This window comes from Anomaloglossus baeobatrachus, chromosome 5, assembly GCF_048569485.1.
Source record: "Anomaloglossus baeobatrachus isolate aAnoBae1 chromosome 5, aAnoBae1.hap1, whole genome shotgun sequence".
In the NCBI taxonomy this organism is placed as follows: Eukaryota; Metazoa; Chordata; class Amphibia; order Anura; family Aromobatidae; genus Anomaloglossus; species Anomaloglossus baeobatrachus.
The window spans coordinates 53,216,411-53,234,220 of record NC_134357.1 but is presented as its reverse complement, the minus strand read 5'-3'; the positions used below and the strand labels follow the sequence as shown (position 1 = coordinate 53,234,220).

Below are 17,810 nucleotides of genomic sequence, written 5' to 3'. Positions count from 1 at the left end.
CCACCGCTGTAGTGGTCCTTTTAACCAAGTTCCCTGCCTTTGGTTTTATACGGACCCCCTAGCGATCACCTTTTATTGGTGCTGCTCCAGTCGGTCTCCTGTGACTTGCAACATGTTGGCAACTCCAGTGTTTGATGGAGCTCGCCACAGGTGCAAACTCAATACAAGTCTATGAGGGCCTCGTTCTGGCCTTGTTTCAGCTCTCAGAGATGCATTTAGACCACCTGTCTGGAAGTCAGAACACAAGATATGGGCACAAGGTTGTGCCGCAGGGACCGGAATGGCACCAAGAAAGAAAATAAAAAAAAAAAAAAGGTTAAGACGCCTGAGAGTGAGTATAAGACTGGGGGCAGGGACCCTAGATTAAAAATTAACACTCCATCAGTAAAACAAAGTGCTGGAGTGATGAATGTGAAGATAAAATGCTTGTTCCCCCCAAATGGCACACTGTTAGTGTCTATCCCCCATCTTCAAGGGCCTACATTATGTGCTACTAAAGGGGGTAGTGTTTGGTGCCCCTTAGTTCTACATTGGGATGGCTGATGCAGTGACGTTTCGGCCGCACGCATCTGCCGAGTCAAGTGCACAAAACCTATACATGTGCCTTCTGCATTAGAAGACGTGCCTGACCACTTCTAATGGAGCACTAGTCTCAGCCGGTAAAGTCATGGGCACCAGTCACCTCCAAGGTGAAAATGATGTCCGACAACTCCCTTATGTGCAACAATCCTCCCTCCATTGGTCACTGGAACATTTTCTACACAAACGTTAACCACTGAACCAAGATATGAAATAATTCAAATTGGTTATGGGTTTATTGAGTGCCCTGAACCCATGTACCCAACTAGGGTTTTACTATCTCCAACTTTATTTTGCTTAAAATGGTTAATTTTGTACACCAATACCTTACCATAGACGAACGGCATCTGTAGCCTCAATAAAGGTAGGCCTTACACAGGGGCACAAATGCCATGAAATTGCAACCTAGAAGAAATCCCATTTTATACCATATATTACAATACTGTAATTCATGTCAGACCAGTTCAATAATCCAGTGCTCCCAGTCTGACACCCGAGGCTGGAAATCACCGCTAGAAAAAAAAAACACAAGCAAAAACACAAGCAAAAACACAAGCAAAAACACAAGCAAAAACAAACAAAACAAAAACAAACAAAACAAAAACAAACAAAACAAAAACAAACACAAAACAAAAAAAAAAAAACAGTCCAGGCCAATGTTTCGGAGAAATAATATTTTATTTCACATTTCAGAAGCAAAAAAAATAGGTTATAAACTATAATATTAAATAATATCTACCTTTATACTATAAATACAAGACAAAGAACTGAGCACTAAATACAAACACCAGCAAATGTTCAATACATGGAGGGCTGTGTGAGCTCACGATGGCACACCGGTCCATTACCCATCACTGCCGCCTTCCAGCCATTGCCAAGCACTACCAGTCTAGTAGAGGGCACACTGTCCATTGGACCAAAATTTAGTAACACTCAATGGTGGGAGTATCCAATTCAATTGTACAACCATGTGAAAAGCAGTATGGAGGAATACAAGACTCTGCGATGTCCGCTCAGAAGGAGAGGAGGGTCTTGTGGATGATTTCAGTGCACTCCTGGATCTCGTCCTCCTTGATGGTTAGCGGTGGGGCCAGTCTGATGATATCTCCATGGGTGGGCTTGGCCAGAAGTCCGTTATCTCGGAGCCTCAGGCATACCTTCCACGCGTCACAATCTAAAAAACAAAAAAGTGACACCATTAATATGGACAAGCCACCAGAGCCTGACGGATTTACAGGACTGATCAATTAGGCAGCATTTCCGCAATAAATTCTGCGGCAGAACTAGGTGGCAGCCATTGTATTGCGGAAACCAAAAAGAAAAAGGTCACAGCAAAAATGTGACCATGTAGATTTAAAGGCTGTGTTGACGTTCCCCTTCAGCATCCGCATTGCTTATAATATCCCCAGATACTGGTACTCTAATAGGCGGCATATTTTACAAATGGAATGGCGCGAAATGTAGAAAGTGACGGATTAGGTCAGCCTGGGATATAAATCCTCCCTGCAGATTTCAGCACAAAGCTTGAGATTAATTTAAAGGGAACAAACCAGCAGGTTTTTGCCCTATAAACTACAGGTGGTGCCATAATGGCGCTACGATGCTGAGTAGAATGATCCCTTTAGTTGTGAAATACAAGGCTTGATTCCAGAATACTACTCATTCAAAATTCAGAAATTGGAGCAGTGGCTTGAGCATCAGGGCAGGACTTTATGGCTCAGGTCCTCTTATGATTTCTCCTCCTGCCTTAACTGCTTTTCTTTATTTTAATTTCACAGTACCACCACCATTACCACTGTTGGCAGCGCATGCGCATGGCTATTGTGACGTGGTCTCCAGTAAAATTTTCCAGGATAGAGTGCATGCACATACTGGCACCATTTTATTGAGGACACTGAAGAGGACTAAGCGGGAATGGCGCATGCGCGGATACAAAAAAAAAAAAAAAAAAAAAAAAGTATAATCAGCGCATGCGCCACCACCGAGTGTTGTCAATAAAATGCAGCCAAAGATCTCAGTATGCACATGCACTGATTCAGTTGCCATTTTATTGAAGACAACGTCACAATAGCAATATGCCTCCAGAGATAATGGCGGCAGTGCACAAATTAAGAAAGTGACAAGGCAGGAGGAGGAATCAATACAGAGGACGCGACCCACAAAGTACCTCCCAAAGGCCAGGGCCACACAGACTAATGCGATCCTTGCATGACACTGTTCGCGCTGGCAGCACAGCAGGAGCCGAGTGTCATGCAAGTGACTGCCACTGAGGTCCGATCATGCAATCTGACCTCAGCTGCGGGGGACGGGCCGGCAATGAGGAAGGACGGGCGGGCACTGAGTAGGGCAGGGGGGGATTTATCTCCCTCTCTCCTCCGTAGCCGGCTATTGCCATTCTCGCCCTGCACTCGAGGTACACCGATGTACTGCGAATGCAGTATGATCTTTCTCTTGCCCCATAGACTTGAATGGGTGTGAGAGAAAGTCTCGCATTACAATTGCAGCATGCTGCGATTGTTTTCTCGGTCTGATTGGGGCCGAGAATATAATCGTTCATGGGTGCTGGGACATAGGTTAATATTGGTCCGAGTTGAATGCGATGTTTTATCGCATTCCACTCGGTCAGATTTTCATGCCGTGTGGCTTAGATCTAATGCTCAAGCTTTTTCCAATGACGCCATTTCAAGTATGAACAAAGATTATTCTGCATTCAAGTCCCGGATTTCACAACTAAAAGGTATCATTTCAAAATCAGCATCCCAGCGCCATTATGGGACCGCCTGTAGTTTATAGGGTAAAATTCTGCAGGTTGGTTCCCTTTAAGTTCTTCAGTATGTAAAAGTCTGCACTGCTGGTCAGTTTCCAGGCAAAAGTTAAAAAGTGTACACAGTATGTGGATGACACTTAACGTGTGATGCTCATGTCTCTACAGCTGCACATTGGGAACAGCGCACAACTGGGTGGGAGATAAATAAGGAGAAGGCGAAAGATTAAGGAAACAGAACAAATCAGCTCATCTATTCAGTGCAACATCAAAAAAAAAAAAAAAAAATCAAGAAAGAAAATCACTAATCCCGTCCATAAGATTCCTTCAGTTTATTCAGTAATTGATAAAATCCAGGCAGTACTTTTTGGATTTGGATTTTATCAATGACTGGATAAACCTAAGGAATTTTGTGGCTTGGATTAGTGCTGGTGTTTATAAAAGGCGAACAATTTTTGGCTGGCCATTTTTTTGAAAGACCATTTTAGAGGTAGCTGACCAGTTACATGGCATTTTCTATATGACTTGGGGCCCCATTTATATAGACCGATTGCGGGGGTTAAATGATGCAACATGCAAGCCGATCAAGGGTCGCTTAATGCCCTATTAAGACAGACCAAAAATTAATGCACGCACCATGATTGTTCTGGGCACAAAGATGACAATGGCTCCCGGCAGCCCCATCTATACAGGGAGACTCGCTACCAAGAACGAGGATTTCTCATCTTCAAGAATTATTTCTCCTGATGAGTGTATTGGATGCTAGTCGGCAGGCGATAACCAGCCCGATTAGGGAGGTAGATAATCAGGAAACAAGAGTTTCAAGGAAACCTCATTCCCCATTATAATACGGACTAAATTGGCCCCAGAGGATGCTTGGGCCGCTGCCTTTTTTCATTTCAATGTCGTTTCAATTTTTCCTGATAAATTGCTGCTTATGTGAGCACCTCTTTACCATTTTGGCAGGTGATCAAGTGTGCGGGCACAGGATGGCCAGCGTTGTGCATCACGCACAGACTATGGAGGACACATCACATTTCTGCATTTTCATCCAGTCTTGAAATGTTGGAAGTGACCTCCCCACCCCTAGTTTAGTTGGCATCATGCCTCTCTGCAGTCTAGAGCCCCCAAAATTTTGAACCACCTTCACCTCCCGGTGAGACGATGAGTTAATATTGGAACAATCACAAAGATAGTCCCCGCTGTACCCCAGGATGAGACAATGCAGTACCAATGGCATATGTCATGCAAGGGTCCGGCATGTAACTATGGTCTAAGTTAACCACCAAGAAAACTAATGCAAGCCAATATACAATATATATATTAATACTCTTTATTAGTCAAAAAGATAAAGACACAATACGCAAAACAGGATGGACCAACCCAAGAAAGACTGATTGTATTGATATGGGGGACCCGGTACCAACTCAGACTGATATAGAGGACCCTATTATAATGACCTGCATAAATAGGACATAAGACACAGATAATTTAAAGAATATAAAAGATCTATGTTCACTTAGACCATATTTGAGCTATGAGCCTAAATTGTATAATCAATCACAAGTGTGAGGCTATATAACTATATCATGTTTTGACAATGTAAAATAAAACCTAGAACATGTTACCAGCATATAGAGTCAAGAGCCAGGGTAATAGTGCAGTATCTCGACGCGCGTTTCACAACCAAAGTACTACGTCCAGGACTTTGTATTCTTTTGATTATCTGTGTCTCATGTCCTATTTATGCAGTTCATTATTATAAGTCCTCTATCAGGGTTGGTGCCGGGTCCCCCATATCAAATACCATCCATCTTTCTTGGGTTGGTTTATTCTGTTTTGCGTATTGCGTTTTATCTTTTTGACTAAAAGAGTATTAATTGTCTTGCATTCGTTTTCTTGGTGGTTAAATGTGGTATTATGTATTAAGCCCCCCTTATTGGTTATGGCATTGGTGTTTATGGTCTAAGATAGACAAACCACAATGCAAACAGGAGACGAAAATTTGAAAAGCCTGCCAAACTTTCCCCACCCAAAAACCCTTGTAAGGCGAGTGACTGGAGAACATCTCACCTTTCGTCTCTTTGATGACAATGGCGTTCAGCAATCCCTTCCCTCGCACATTCGTGACAATGTCTGAGGGGGTTTTCATGAGTTCTGCTCGCAGCAGCTCACCCATTTTTCGGGCATTATCTGCCAATTTCTCCTCTTCAATGACCTATAAAAACAGATAAATCCAGTGACCGTGATGTTCAAAGCAACATGGGACATGGATATATCAGTAATGACCAGTAATATACCTCTAGAGATGCCATGGCCACCCGGCATGCCAAAGGATTGCCTCCGTATGTGGACCCATGTTCTCCTGGCTTAATAGTGAGCATCACTTCATCATCACACAGTACACCCGAGACCTGGAGGAGAAAAAAAATAAAATAAATAAAAATTATATACCAAAGATTCCTCATTAACAGGATTACTACCTGTACAACATCCTGGACAGTCCAAGGAAAAACGACAGAACAGAAAACTCCTGTTGCATGCGCCAAATGTAACCATAGACTCCCACTCACCCAACACAGCCTCCATCATGTGGTTTACACCAGCATGGTCCAGGTAGGATTTCCATTTAAAACCAGTCCTCACCAGTCACCCTGCAGACATACAAGGAGGTAGCTCTACATATACACTTACAGGATAAACTCCTCCTGAAAGGGCTTTTCCCAGCACCACGATATCTGGACGGACGTTCTCATGGTCCACGGCCAGCATCTTCCCGGTTCTGGCCAAGCCAGTTTGCACCTCATCAGCAATGAACAGAACCTATAGAAAAGAATGGAGCTCAGCCACATTCATCAGAGATGTCCGAAGAGTCATAAAGTGTAGGAAAACCACCTACATTGTGTGCCGAGCACAGCTGCCTCACTCCCGTCAAATAACCCTCATCGGGCACAATGACTCCGGCCTCGCCCTGAATTGGTTCCACCATGAACGCAGCGACATTGGGATCCTGGAGAGCTCTCTAAAATGGAGAAAAAAAAAGGTCCACCGTAAGAGATAACATTATCCTAAATGTGAGCGTAGAAGTTATATGCGACGAGTACAAACTCAAGTCAGAGGTCCACATGGAGCCTGGACAATGTGCATGAAGAAGCATCCACACCACACACAAGCATACAAGTTCACACTTATTGTACACCCCGACAGAGATTGACTAAGGATTTACTTTTGTTGGCAAGGAAGCAACACGGCCTAAGATGGAAGCCATAAACCAAACCAGTGACAGGAACCATGTAGTGTCCATAATATCTAGTTTAACAAATCTTCTAAAACAAGTCATCATCTTGGGGTTAGATCCATCACCATCTATATATAAACCTCAAGATTTAAAGTGACTTAAAGGGAACCTGTCAGGTACAATATACACCCAGAACCATGAGCAGTTCTGGGTGTGTGACGCCCTGGACTAGCCAGGTAGTCAGTTAGCCCCATGCACTACACTCATCCCCAAATAAGGTGACAGCAGCCAACCCATTAAAACCCTGGTTACCTCCCTCTGGGTTTGATGTCCACACCATGGGGGCAGAGCCTGGCAGTTTGCCACGTCCCCCAGGAGTTCACATGCCCAGAGGCAGGAAAACAAGTGCAGATCGACAGAGGTGAGTTTTAGAGGAGGAGAGGAGTAGTTGAAGGAGAGATCTGTTTTGACAGTGAAGTGGAGTGGAGGAGCAAATCTGTCTGTGCCCTGGGTAGGAGCCCGGGCACTTTAATCAGGAGGCAGATGGTGGTGGCCGTCTGCAGGAGCCGGGAAGACAGTCCTGGTGGACAGGGTAGGGGCCCGCCGGTACCGCACCGGGGAACCAGCTAGAAACCGGAGCACAAGTGGGGGTACTCAGACCCTGAAACGCGGTCCCGAATCTACTGGACCCCGTTAATTAACTGATTGAGGTCTGGACTCTAGGTCCTTTCCCACCCAAAGTCGCGAAAGAAGGCAACAGCCCACCGATTCCGGATAACGGCCACCGCCAAGGGCCAAAAGATCCACCGGGCCAGCGCCTGCGGGCAACGGGCTCTCCCGACGTACACGCCAGGGAGCGGGACTCCCGTCGCTGAAGCGCGGTTGTCCAAAATCTACAAAAAGGTGCAGGAGAAGACAGACAACACCAACCGTTTGGGGACCGAAGCTATCGGCTGCGGGCACAGACTATCAACAGATTGGTTTACCAGAGACTCCCGTGTGTTATTCCGAGTGAGTACTACTGGGCCCGCGCACCGACACTGCACCACACCAACCGGGCCCCGGGGGCACCATCCCCTGCCCACGGAGGGGTTAACATCACAAGCTGCCCCCAACATCTCCCCCAGGGTGCCCGGTAACCGGCAGCAGTGGTGCCTACATTCACCACAACCCGTGGGTGGCGTCACGAACTTTAAATCTAATCCAAAACCCCCCACTCGACACGCCAGCCCCCTTTACAGAGCGACGTGACCCCCGGTTCGGAGACGCTCGAGCCACCGACACACGAGCCCGGATCAGAGCGGCTCGGCTGCAGCAGAGCGGTACAGGTGCATATTGCTAGTCCCTGCCTAACCATCCCTGTATACAGTAGCATAGATCAAGATCTTTACAAAAAGTATTTCTAAAGATCTCTTATCGTATGATAATAAGCGAGGGGACTAATCCCCTGGACCTGGCTAGTCTCCCCCATTGCCATGTTAGTACACCCACAGGGGCGTACTAACTTGCTAATGAATGCACAGCGTCAGGATGATCTCACTCACCTCTCCGCTGCCATTACTGCCCGACACTGAATTTCGGCTCAGTGCACATTACCCTGGAGTTTTGGTCATGTGCACTATGAAGCCGGGTGTACGCGTCCTGGCTTCAAAGTGAAGTAGTGCGCATGACCGAAACTCTGGGGTCATGTGAGCCGAAATCACCCGTCGGATGCCATGGTGGCAGAGAGTTGATGCTGTTCATTCATTAGCATGTTAGCACACCCACAGGGACGTACTAACATGCTAATGGCGCCACATGGCAAGGGAAGCAACACCCAGGGGACTAGTCCCCAGGCTCATTAGCATACAATATAAGATCATTAGAAAAAAAAATCTTATCTATGCTAGTGTATACAGTGACTGTCAGGCAGGGATTAGAGATATGCACCCAGAACTGCTCGTGGTTCTGGGTGCATATTGGACCTGACCGGTTCCCTTTAAAATGTGTTTTGATCCATTTGCTGGTATCAGGAAATCCTTCAGGTTTTGCAACAAATGCACACTCATTGTGCAAGAGACTTAAAGATTCTCATAGACTGAGTATAGTTTCCTAGTAGATTTAAATCTGCAGTATGTCAATGCTTTCAGCATTTTTGCTGCATACTGATAAGTGGGAAGAATTTGCAACACAAAAACACACAAAAACACACAAAAACAGACACCCCCACGTATGTCATCCTCACAATCAGAGAAGCATATTTTGAAAATCTGGCAAGGGACAGTCTCAACCAAGTAGTATAAGAGGTCTGCTTCCCCCGGGTGCTTATGTCCATCCCAATACCGGACAGGTTTCTTCTCATGTACACACATAGGGAGAGACCTGCAGCAGAGAAAAGCTGCCATGGACCTGCCTGACTAGTCAGACCATTTGCTGCCGGCTTTTCCAGTGTCTCTGAAGTGCTACAGAGCTTTATAATAAACGCCTGCAGTTGTGCATCCAGTGCAATTCAGATTATCTGCGATTCGATAAAGTCCCCATTTCAGTGGGATCAGTCGATCTCACGTACTGGGATCTTCTGACATGTTGCATTCCAATACCAGATCCCAGGGGATAAGCAGCCAACAGAGTTGTCAGCCCATTTAGACGTGTATATTTTAACTTGATAACTAATGACGATCATTAATAAGATTGCGCTGTCCCACACAGTTGCACGTGGAAGACAGCACATTACCCTTCTATACCACGGAGCTGGAGAATTTAGGTCAGCCTTAATAATATTGACATTCCGCTCTTTTGCAGGGTGATTGTTAGGATGTTTACATAGGGAGTCATTATCAGCTCAACTACATGGAGAATTACTACACTCAAAACACACAAATGTGACGCCCCTCAACTAGTCAGGGTGTCACAGGGTACTGCACTCCTTTCTCTTTTGCTCAACCCCCCATGGTTCTGGGATCCTAACCTTTGGTATAGCTCCATCAGCACTCAAATCCTAGCCACACCTTACACCACACCCTGTCAGGCACACCAGTGGTTGGTCTAGCTGGAACAGGGTCGCCCGCCTAGAGGTCAGTCAGACTGGTGGGAAGGACTTTGTCAGTTGAGTAGTAGCCCTCAGAGTGAGGAGCTGGGAGTTGGAGCTGCCTGGGAGACTTTGGCTAGATCGCAAACTGTGGTCTGGGACTGGAGGAGTCGGCGACCCGTTCGCAGAGTAATAGAAAGGGGTGCCAGACTTAGTTTGGGAGAACGGTCGGCACCGGAAAATCTAGTAACCGAACCGGTATCGAGCACGGCGGGGTACTGGACACTAGATCAGGGAGTAGCTTCACGCAACCTGATAATTAACCTGTGGGGGATAGTCTCTTTATGAACTTTATGAACCAAGAGCTCAGAGATCGAAGGCACCAACACAACGAGGGGGATAGTGCTTTCCAGCTTATGCGGCCCACTGAGATCCCAAGTGTCAGCCATCGAGAGCACAGCTCCTCTAACCGTAGGGAGCGGGACCCTGAAAGCTTCAGGCTGAGGGGTCACTCATAACATCTAAATTCTAGTGCATGGAGGCAGGTTACAAACCATCAGCAATACCAACAGGGAGGACTCCCGGACGAGCTCCCCAGAGTGGCAGCGGCACCTAGAGACTTTGTTTACTACTGTGTAAGAGTCTGCTTAATGGTCAGACCAACACCAACACAGCCTGAGTGAGAACACTGCCCTCCCCTGCATTCAACCTGCACTACGCTCTCCTACACTCCACCATCCAGAGTCCCGGGGCCTCCCCTACCCGTGGAGGGAATATCATTGGCTGCCCCCCCCCACTCCATCTTCCCTGGGTACTCCCATCGGCAGCGGCGGTACTTCCCTTACCGCGAACCACAGGTGGAGTCACGAACATTAATCCCCTGTAAATCGTTCCCTTTCATTTTTGGGTGACCCCAAGCCCCCGGGTCCGGAGACCCTCGAGCCACGGCAACACTGAAAAATCCGACTGCTGCAGGGGCGGCACACACACCTCGTCAAAGCTAGTAAGTAATCATTGGGAGACTACAGCTTCCTATAGGACGTTTGATGACCCATTAGAAAACTGCCCCCAATTACAAAGGGTATATGCAAAATGTATCTAAGCACTAATAGTCAGATAGTTGCTACCCATCTGCCCAGCACCATTCTTCACCAGCAGTGCAGTCACAGATCACTCCTGCCAGCGATACACTGGCTTCTTCAGGGCAACAGACTCTAATCCGCTCTGTTTCAGCGCGGTGGAAAAGCAGACATTGTGATTGACCGTTGGCATCAGCAGTTCCGCCAGTCTACAGATGAGAAGCCTCTGCTATAACTACTGGCTATTTTGACAGGTCTGGGTTTATTAAATTTCTTGTACTCACTTTTATAGCACTATTAGTTCTGCAGTGCTATACAGTGTTGTCGTCACCACTGTCCCCATTGGGGCTCACAATCTAAACTGCCTATCAGTAGGTCTTTGGAGTGTTAGGGAAACCAGGAGAACCTGGAAGAAACCCACAGAAACACGAAGAAAATACAAACTTTAACACCTGTGCAATACTAAGGAAATCCCAAAAACCTGCACTGTTGGTGGGCCTTGAGTTGGGGACCTCTGCATTATATCATCGGATATTATATTGGGATATTGAAGTATGGGAAAGCTCGGTGCTGAGGTTAAGAGCCAATAGTTAGAATAATTACCCTGTACCACGAGGGGGACAGGGATGGGTGGGGGGGTTCCATGGTCAAACGTTTCCACCAGGGCCTACTGAATGCTAGTTACGCCACTGTACATACATTTAATAGAAGACATAATATTCTTGAAAAACAGAAAAGCTGTTTTAGTTGCCACCAATACTTATTATAGACTTTGGTCATAACCGGTAGTAGGAGGCAAAGGAAACCGGCAATAAGAACGTGTATTGGAGCAATATGATCACTTCATGGAAAAACAGATTTTGCTCACATCCTAATTAAGTTGTCACCAGTCTACACATTAATAAAAATAGGAAGTGTGTCAATTATATTAGAGATATATGGTGTGCACTCAGCAATATAGAGAGGTTAGAGGTGCTAGTGAGTGGACCAAGGTCCAGACTGTAATATGCAAATTCAAAACACTGCACTCTCAATTCAAGACGAAGTATAAAAAGACCAGCAGATTTGTTTCTTCAATCAAAGAATTTTTTGTATTTTATTTTATATAAGTGAAAAATAATACAAGTGGAGGGGACGTTTCGGCCTAAGTATAGGCCTTCTTCACGCCGTATTACACTCCATAGAAGGGAAGAGCTACTTTCCAAAAGGTGAATACTGCAAGTGCAGAGAAAGAAGAGAAAGAGGGGAGACCCGGGGCTTTGTTTTTTTCTATTGGTTACAGAGAGCAAATCCTGGTAGATATATGGTCTCACAGTGTGAATGCTCTGGAGAGGTTTAATGGGTACAATCATAGAATATTTGGAATTGTGATCCCTTGTAGTATTATTTATAGTTATTTCAGCAAATATAGGGATGATACGCAGATCCGTCCTGGGTATAATATCTTTAATTGTAATACCAGAGTCTATGTCCTTATTGAACTCCACGTGGAGTCTTAAGGTATGGTTTCCTATGTGTGTTAAACCAAACTTTATAGCTTGTAGTCCCTTGGAACGGTAGTGACTATTTAATGCCACATGTTGTAAGGGGTAATTGGCAGAAGGAAATTTGCTACCATCTGTAATGTCCTCACTCAAGGGGTATGTAAGAAGAAAGGTTAGGGGTCCCTCTGATGTGCAGTCTTCCCAGACTGTGGCCGATGCACACAGTATGGCCAATTCGTAAGCTCTGGCCATCTGTACGGGTCCTGACTGCAGCTGGAATCTGTAGTTCCACACGTTGGGAGTTGCGATCCTACCCTAGACCGAGCAGCTGCAGCTCACATACACAATCACTATGGATATTTCACCGATACACATTATACCATGGTGGACAGTCTCGGACAGAAGCGGCTCCATACGTCACTCACCTCCAGAGCCGGCAGGTCGTTGTAAGGAATTATTTTAAACCCCGGCATAAATGGTCCAAAGCCTTCATAGCTGGAGGGATCTGTGGAGCTGGATATGGCCGACATCGTCCGTCCCCAGAAGTTACCGGCTATAGAGGAGAAAGATTGCAGATATGAAGCGATGGACGACTGCAGAGCAGCCCATACAGTATGGAGAGGGGTAATGGACAATTGATTGTAACAGAATATCTCTACTCCTATCTTATCTCCTCTTCCCACAATCGCATACAAGATTTCTCCCGTGCCTCCCCCATACTCTGGAATGCTCTACCTCAGCATATCAGACTCTCCCCTACCGTGGAAAGCTTCAAGAAGAACCTCAAGACCCACCTCTTCCAACAAGCCTACAACCTACAACAGCCCTCAGTCCAGTAGACCACTGCACAACCAGCTCTGTCCTCACCTATTGTACCCTCACCCATTCCCTGTAGACTGAGGCCTCGCGGGCAGGGTCCTCTCTCCTCCTATACCAGTCTGTTTTGTACTGTTAATGACTGTTGTACGTATACCCTTTTTCACTTGTAAAGCGCCATGGAATAAATGGCGCAATAATAAAAATAAAATAAAAATAATAAAAATAATCTTAACATTAATGACTGATGTAGCAATCAATGCAAGACAAGCTCAGAGAAATGCTGCAAGGATGGGAACTGTGTCCATGTCCATTGTGTTCAATTATCTAATCATATGGAAGGGAAAAAAAAAAGTTAAAAAAAAAAGTGAAATTAAACATACTTGGGAGGAATTTGATAAAGATCTCTTCCCAAGTCATCTTCATGTGAAAATTAATTTTTTTTTGTACGTTTGCAATGCAAGAGCAGACGCCGCTAAATCATTACCTGCAAAGACGATCTGAGCCTTGTACTTGGGGACTCCTTTCACAGTGTACGCCCATTTTCTGGCCAGCTTGCACGCAGTTTCTCCACCCTCAACTCCTATAGAGACAAAATTTACACATCAGTGAAAAATAGTGATGAGAAGACGATGAAACATATCCGTGTGATATCCGGACGTACAGGACTCCCAACATGCAGAGTGTGCCATGGCCACGTTACACCCCACATCCCCCGCCACTGTACCCCTAATGTAGGAGATCAGCTCACCAAGCAAAAAGGTCTGACTACACACACGATCGAGTCCAGCTACACTAAGCGGACAATACAGATTCCATAACGAACCGGCCACCTAAGCTCCCACTTCTGTGAAGGACATGGTCTTGAGGACGTTATACAACAGATCCATTTTAGACACTGCTTTTGCTGGCACAATTAGAGGAATCCCATAGATTATTGTGGGGTCAGCTATGTGCCAGTGTAAAAGGGGGGCTGCACTCTACCGTATATATGAACTATGTTTTATGGACTGTTGAATACTAGCCAACTTTGCCCCCTGACAAAGGCCACACGCCAAAACGTGCGTTGGGACCTGGCACCAGCAGGAGGTAGAGCCACTAGATATTATATGCATTCTTTTATTCATTTTGACACTGCTCTCTATATCGTTATCTTTTGAATGAGTCGTACGCTCTATACTGTTTAATACTATAAAATGTATATGTTTGAACCAACAGATGCCATCTGGGGGGGGGGGTGAGAGTGGACTATAGATTAGATGCTAGAAAGATAGATAAGGTAGTGGAAAAGAGGAGAGGCAGATGGTGGAAAAGAACGAAGGAAAGGCTCGAGAGGGGACCAGTGGAGAAGAGGGTTCAAGTGTGGGAAGACGTAGTCTCAGTGCGAGGGCCAGTCAGGGAACAATGACATAACCTCAAGAGGTCTGGAGCCTACGGCTCACCCCGACAGGCTTACAGACGTGGAATCCCAGAATTAGACAAGGGTGAATTGAGAAAGGGGGAAGACGACGTGGACCCCAAGGAGCTTGAGGACAAAGTCCAAGATAGCAGGGAAGGGAACAGGTCGATTAGAAGTACCCCACACAGAGGAAGAAAACAAAGGCCATGTCGATCATAACAAATAAAAGTGAACTATTCTGGTTGACTAAGTTAACTCCGGTGTTGCGCGTTATTAAGGGCGCTCTCCCACATCTGGCTTTTCGCCGGTTTGACGGATGCAGCGCACGGCAGTACAGTGTATACAGTACAGTGGCAGCGCAACAAGCGCCGGTCACATGCTGTCATGTGACCCGGAAGTTGCGGCGCTGTTACTGTACTGTATCATACTGTACTGGCGTGCACCGCATCCATCAAACCGGCGAAAATCCGGATGTGTGAGAGCGTCTTAAGTGTCTACAACACCTGCCAGCGGTATAATGGACACTGGCCTGAAGAAACCACTAAGTGTCCTGCACCCCGCTGGCGAAGGAGTGCGGTGACCGAGCGGCATAGTGCCTCCCTCCTTCACCAGTTTTTAGTACAGAACAAACAGTGCACCATGCAGAGCAGATTTCCTCCTGTTCTAAAAACAGACAAACCGAAACCAGAGACCGCAGAATTATGGCCTCCCGGCTTCCTTATTCCTCAATTCTGCAAAGAATCCCTTTTACACATGAATACAGTATGACTAATGCAAAAAGTGACTGAATAGATAAGGTTTATCTGGGTTTGGTTATTGTCAGTTTGGGTCAATTTTATGCAACCGATCCTCAAAACAGAAGCGAGAACATAGAAGACTCTTCCAGACATTCAACCAAATCTGTTCCCAGAAGATAGAAGTCTAGGGACTATTCATTACTGCCTTTATTCCTGTATTTTTTTGAATCTTTGATTGCACCATTTATCTCTTCCAATTTGCACCTTTTTGCAAGTTTAATTTATATGTGTAGCCTGTGTTTTATTTATTTTTTTTTTTTTTAAATTACATTCCTCATCAGTGACGTTTAAGCTTTGCAAAGGTCATCACTCAATTCATAAATTGATGGGGGGGGGGGGGTAACTGCCGAAAAGCCAATTTGCAGCTTTAGAATTAGAGTAATGTTTGGAATGTTAGAATGTTGACAATCTTCGAAACAGTCGTAGAGAAGACGTGATCTCTAGTCTTGGACCGGGGACACAGCGACATGCTGAGATCAGTAGTCCCGCAGTAGCCTGGGTGTTATATTTAACCATCTGTATTCTAGATGCAATAAGCTCGTGTGCCCGAGGCCAGTGTCTGGATCTGGAAAGAGGGTTGGGGAGGGGGGGCGACTCAAGGAGAACTATACACTTCAATAGGAAATCTCAAACAAAAGGGATCGGCTGCTGACGTCTTGTCCCCGCTTACCTGTGTTCATAGGTAATATTTTGTTATAATTAAACAGCTTGGTGATGTACTCCTCGTATTCCCCCAGGACGTCGTTGTAGAAGGCCCTGGAGGTGAGTGTCAGCTTCTCTGCCTGAGACCTTAAAGCGTTGACGATCTTGGGGTGACAGTGCCCCTGGTTCACCGCGCTGTATGCGCTCAGGAAGTCAAAGTATCTTCTGCCTTCTACATCCCACACGTAAACCCCTGCAAGGAACAGTGCATGATTAGCAGAACACAGGAGATGTCCCCTATCAAACCTGCAACATTTACATGAAGAGAAGAGACCCAGATTCCAGCAATTTCTCACTTACTAGGCTGCTTGCTGCAGATCTACCAGTTCTCTGAATGCTGAGCCCTGTACAAGTTCGCCCCCACAACCGATTGGCTTTTGTGTACACTGCATAGGCAGAAAGGAGCTAATCAGTTGTGGGGGTGTAGTTTGACTACCTGGCAGGAGGCTCCCTCCTCCATCCCTCCTCCAGTGATTTTATCAAAACTACAGCAAGTAGCCCAGTAAGTAATGCATAACTTACAGAAAAAAAAAAAATAAATCTAGACTAAAATAAAAAGCCCCCAAATATACTACAAAAGAATTCAATTTTTTTTAAAGTAATCATGGCAAAAATTAACCAAAAAAAAACAACAAAACACCAAGGGACAATAATTTTAATACAATATAAATGTTTATTAGTATAAAAATGGAGAAATATAACACTAAAAATATGAAAAAGGAATCTGTGGAGTGAGATCCATAGTAAGGAGGCTCCTGATGAAGCCCAGTGGGGTGAAACGTGTGTCGTGGTGCCTCAGTGCCCCCTCAGTGTCCTCCTTGGCTCCATTTATTCCATCATGTCTCAAGGTATTGGTTGCAATTTACTAGTGATTATACCATAGACCTCTCTTGGTTTACGTTAGGCGTTTTGGGTCACTATTGTATTCAGGGTGCTGTTAAATTAATTATTTAATTTCTTACTATCATTCCACTCATGGAATTCATATACTGATTATGTTTAGTTACTATCCATCTATACTATATGATCATTGCCTATTAGGAGCACAGATAAAGGCAAGGAAAAGGCCCCTTTGATTGGGAATTTGGGATCCTTACTATGTATCTGCCTCTACATATTCCCTTTCCAGATTTGTGATATTTCTCCATTTGCCTATTTGTTTCATTATTATTGATCATAAAACTTTATATTTTATTAAAATACAGTAGTTGTCCCTTCATTTATTCTTTTTACCCTTTATGGTTCATTTTTTATGATTTTTGTATTCTTTATTTTTGCCAGGATTCCTTTGGAAAATTGAATTTTTTTGTTTGCAGTAAGTGATCTATCTCTGGAATCAGGGTCTGTCTTTACATCACGCTGCTCTCAGATTACATAGCAAAAACCTTTTAACACATTCTCTTTAAATGTATTGTAACTGAGTCTATACATTTTTACAGTTTGCCTTCTATAGCCACTGTTGCTGGCTGCAGACTGAGTTAACTAAGAATCCATCAGTGAGCTCATTGTGAAGATCTGGTGGACAGCAACACATTTGTCTTTTTATGACATTCATGATAGTCCCCAATCCTAATCAGTTAGAAGCACCCCATTAAATAGTGAGCCATAGGGTATACCATAAATGACAGATGCAGGTGCCATCTCTGGGAGCCCCATTTCTCACCAGGGGTAACCTTCTTGATGGATGCAGATCCCAGATGTGGGCTCAGTATTTATCAGACATTTATGTCAAATACTATAGAAAGGTCACAGATATTTCACTAGACAACCCCATTAAAAAGGGGTCAATCCCATCTTCATAGGGATGTTAACAGATAGGTCTTTGAAGAAAAAAAACCCCCAAAAAAACGCAAGTACTTTTGCAATTTACTTTGTATTAAAATTTGCAGCTCCAGAGATTAACACTTGTTTACAGCTTGTTGAATAGGAGACAGACCACTGCTGC

The 17,810-nt window shown here is 45.0% G+C and overlaps 1 protein-coding gene across 1 annotated transcript in view; it reads right to left on the bottom strand.

The window, feature by feature from the left end:
• Window positions 1-1,238: 1,238 nt before the first annotated feature.
• Window positions 1,239-17,810, bottom strand: part of OAT (ornithine aminotransferase) — a 39,771-nt gene continuing 23,199 nt past the window's right edge. The window contains exons 3-10 of the mRNA XM_075352263.1: window positions 15,834-16,058; window positions 13,455-13,550; window positions 12,577-12,704; window positions 6,243-6,365; window positions 6,038-6,166; window positions 5,644-5,757; window positions 5,417-5,561; window positions 1,239-1,753 (exon numbers count right to left, since the gene is read on the bottom strand). Coding sequence (XP_075208378.1) covers window positions 1,593-1,753; window positions 5,417-5,561; window positions 5,644-5,757; window positions 6,038-6,166; window positions 6,243-6,365; window positions 12,577-12,704; window positions 13,455-13,550; window positions 15,834-16,058 — 1,121 coding nt within the window. The 3' untranslated portion in view covers window positions 1,239-1,592. The remainder of the gene's footprint in view (window positions 1,754-5,416; window positions 5,562-5,643; window positions 5,758-6,037; window positions 6,167-6,242; window positions 6,366-12,576; window positions 12,705-13,454; window positions 13,551-15,833; window positions 16,059-17,810) is intronic.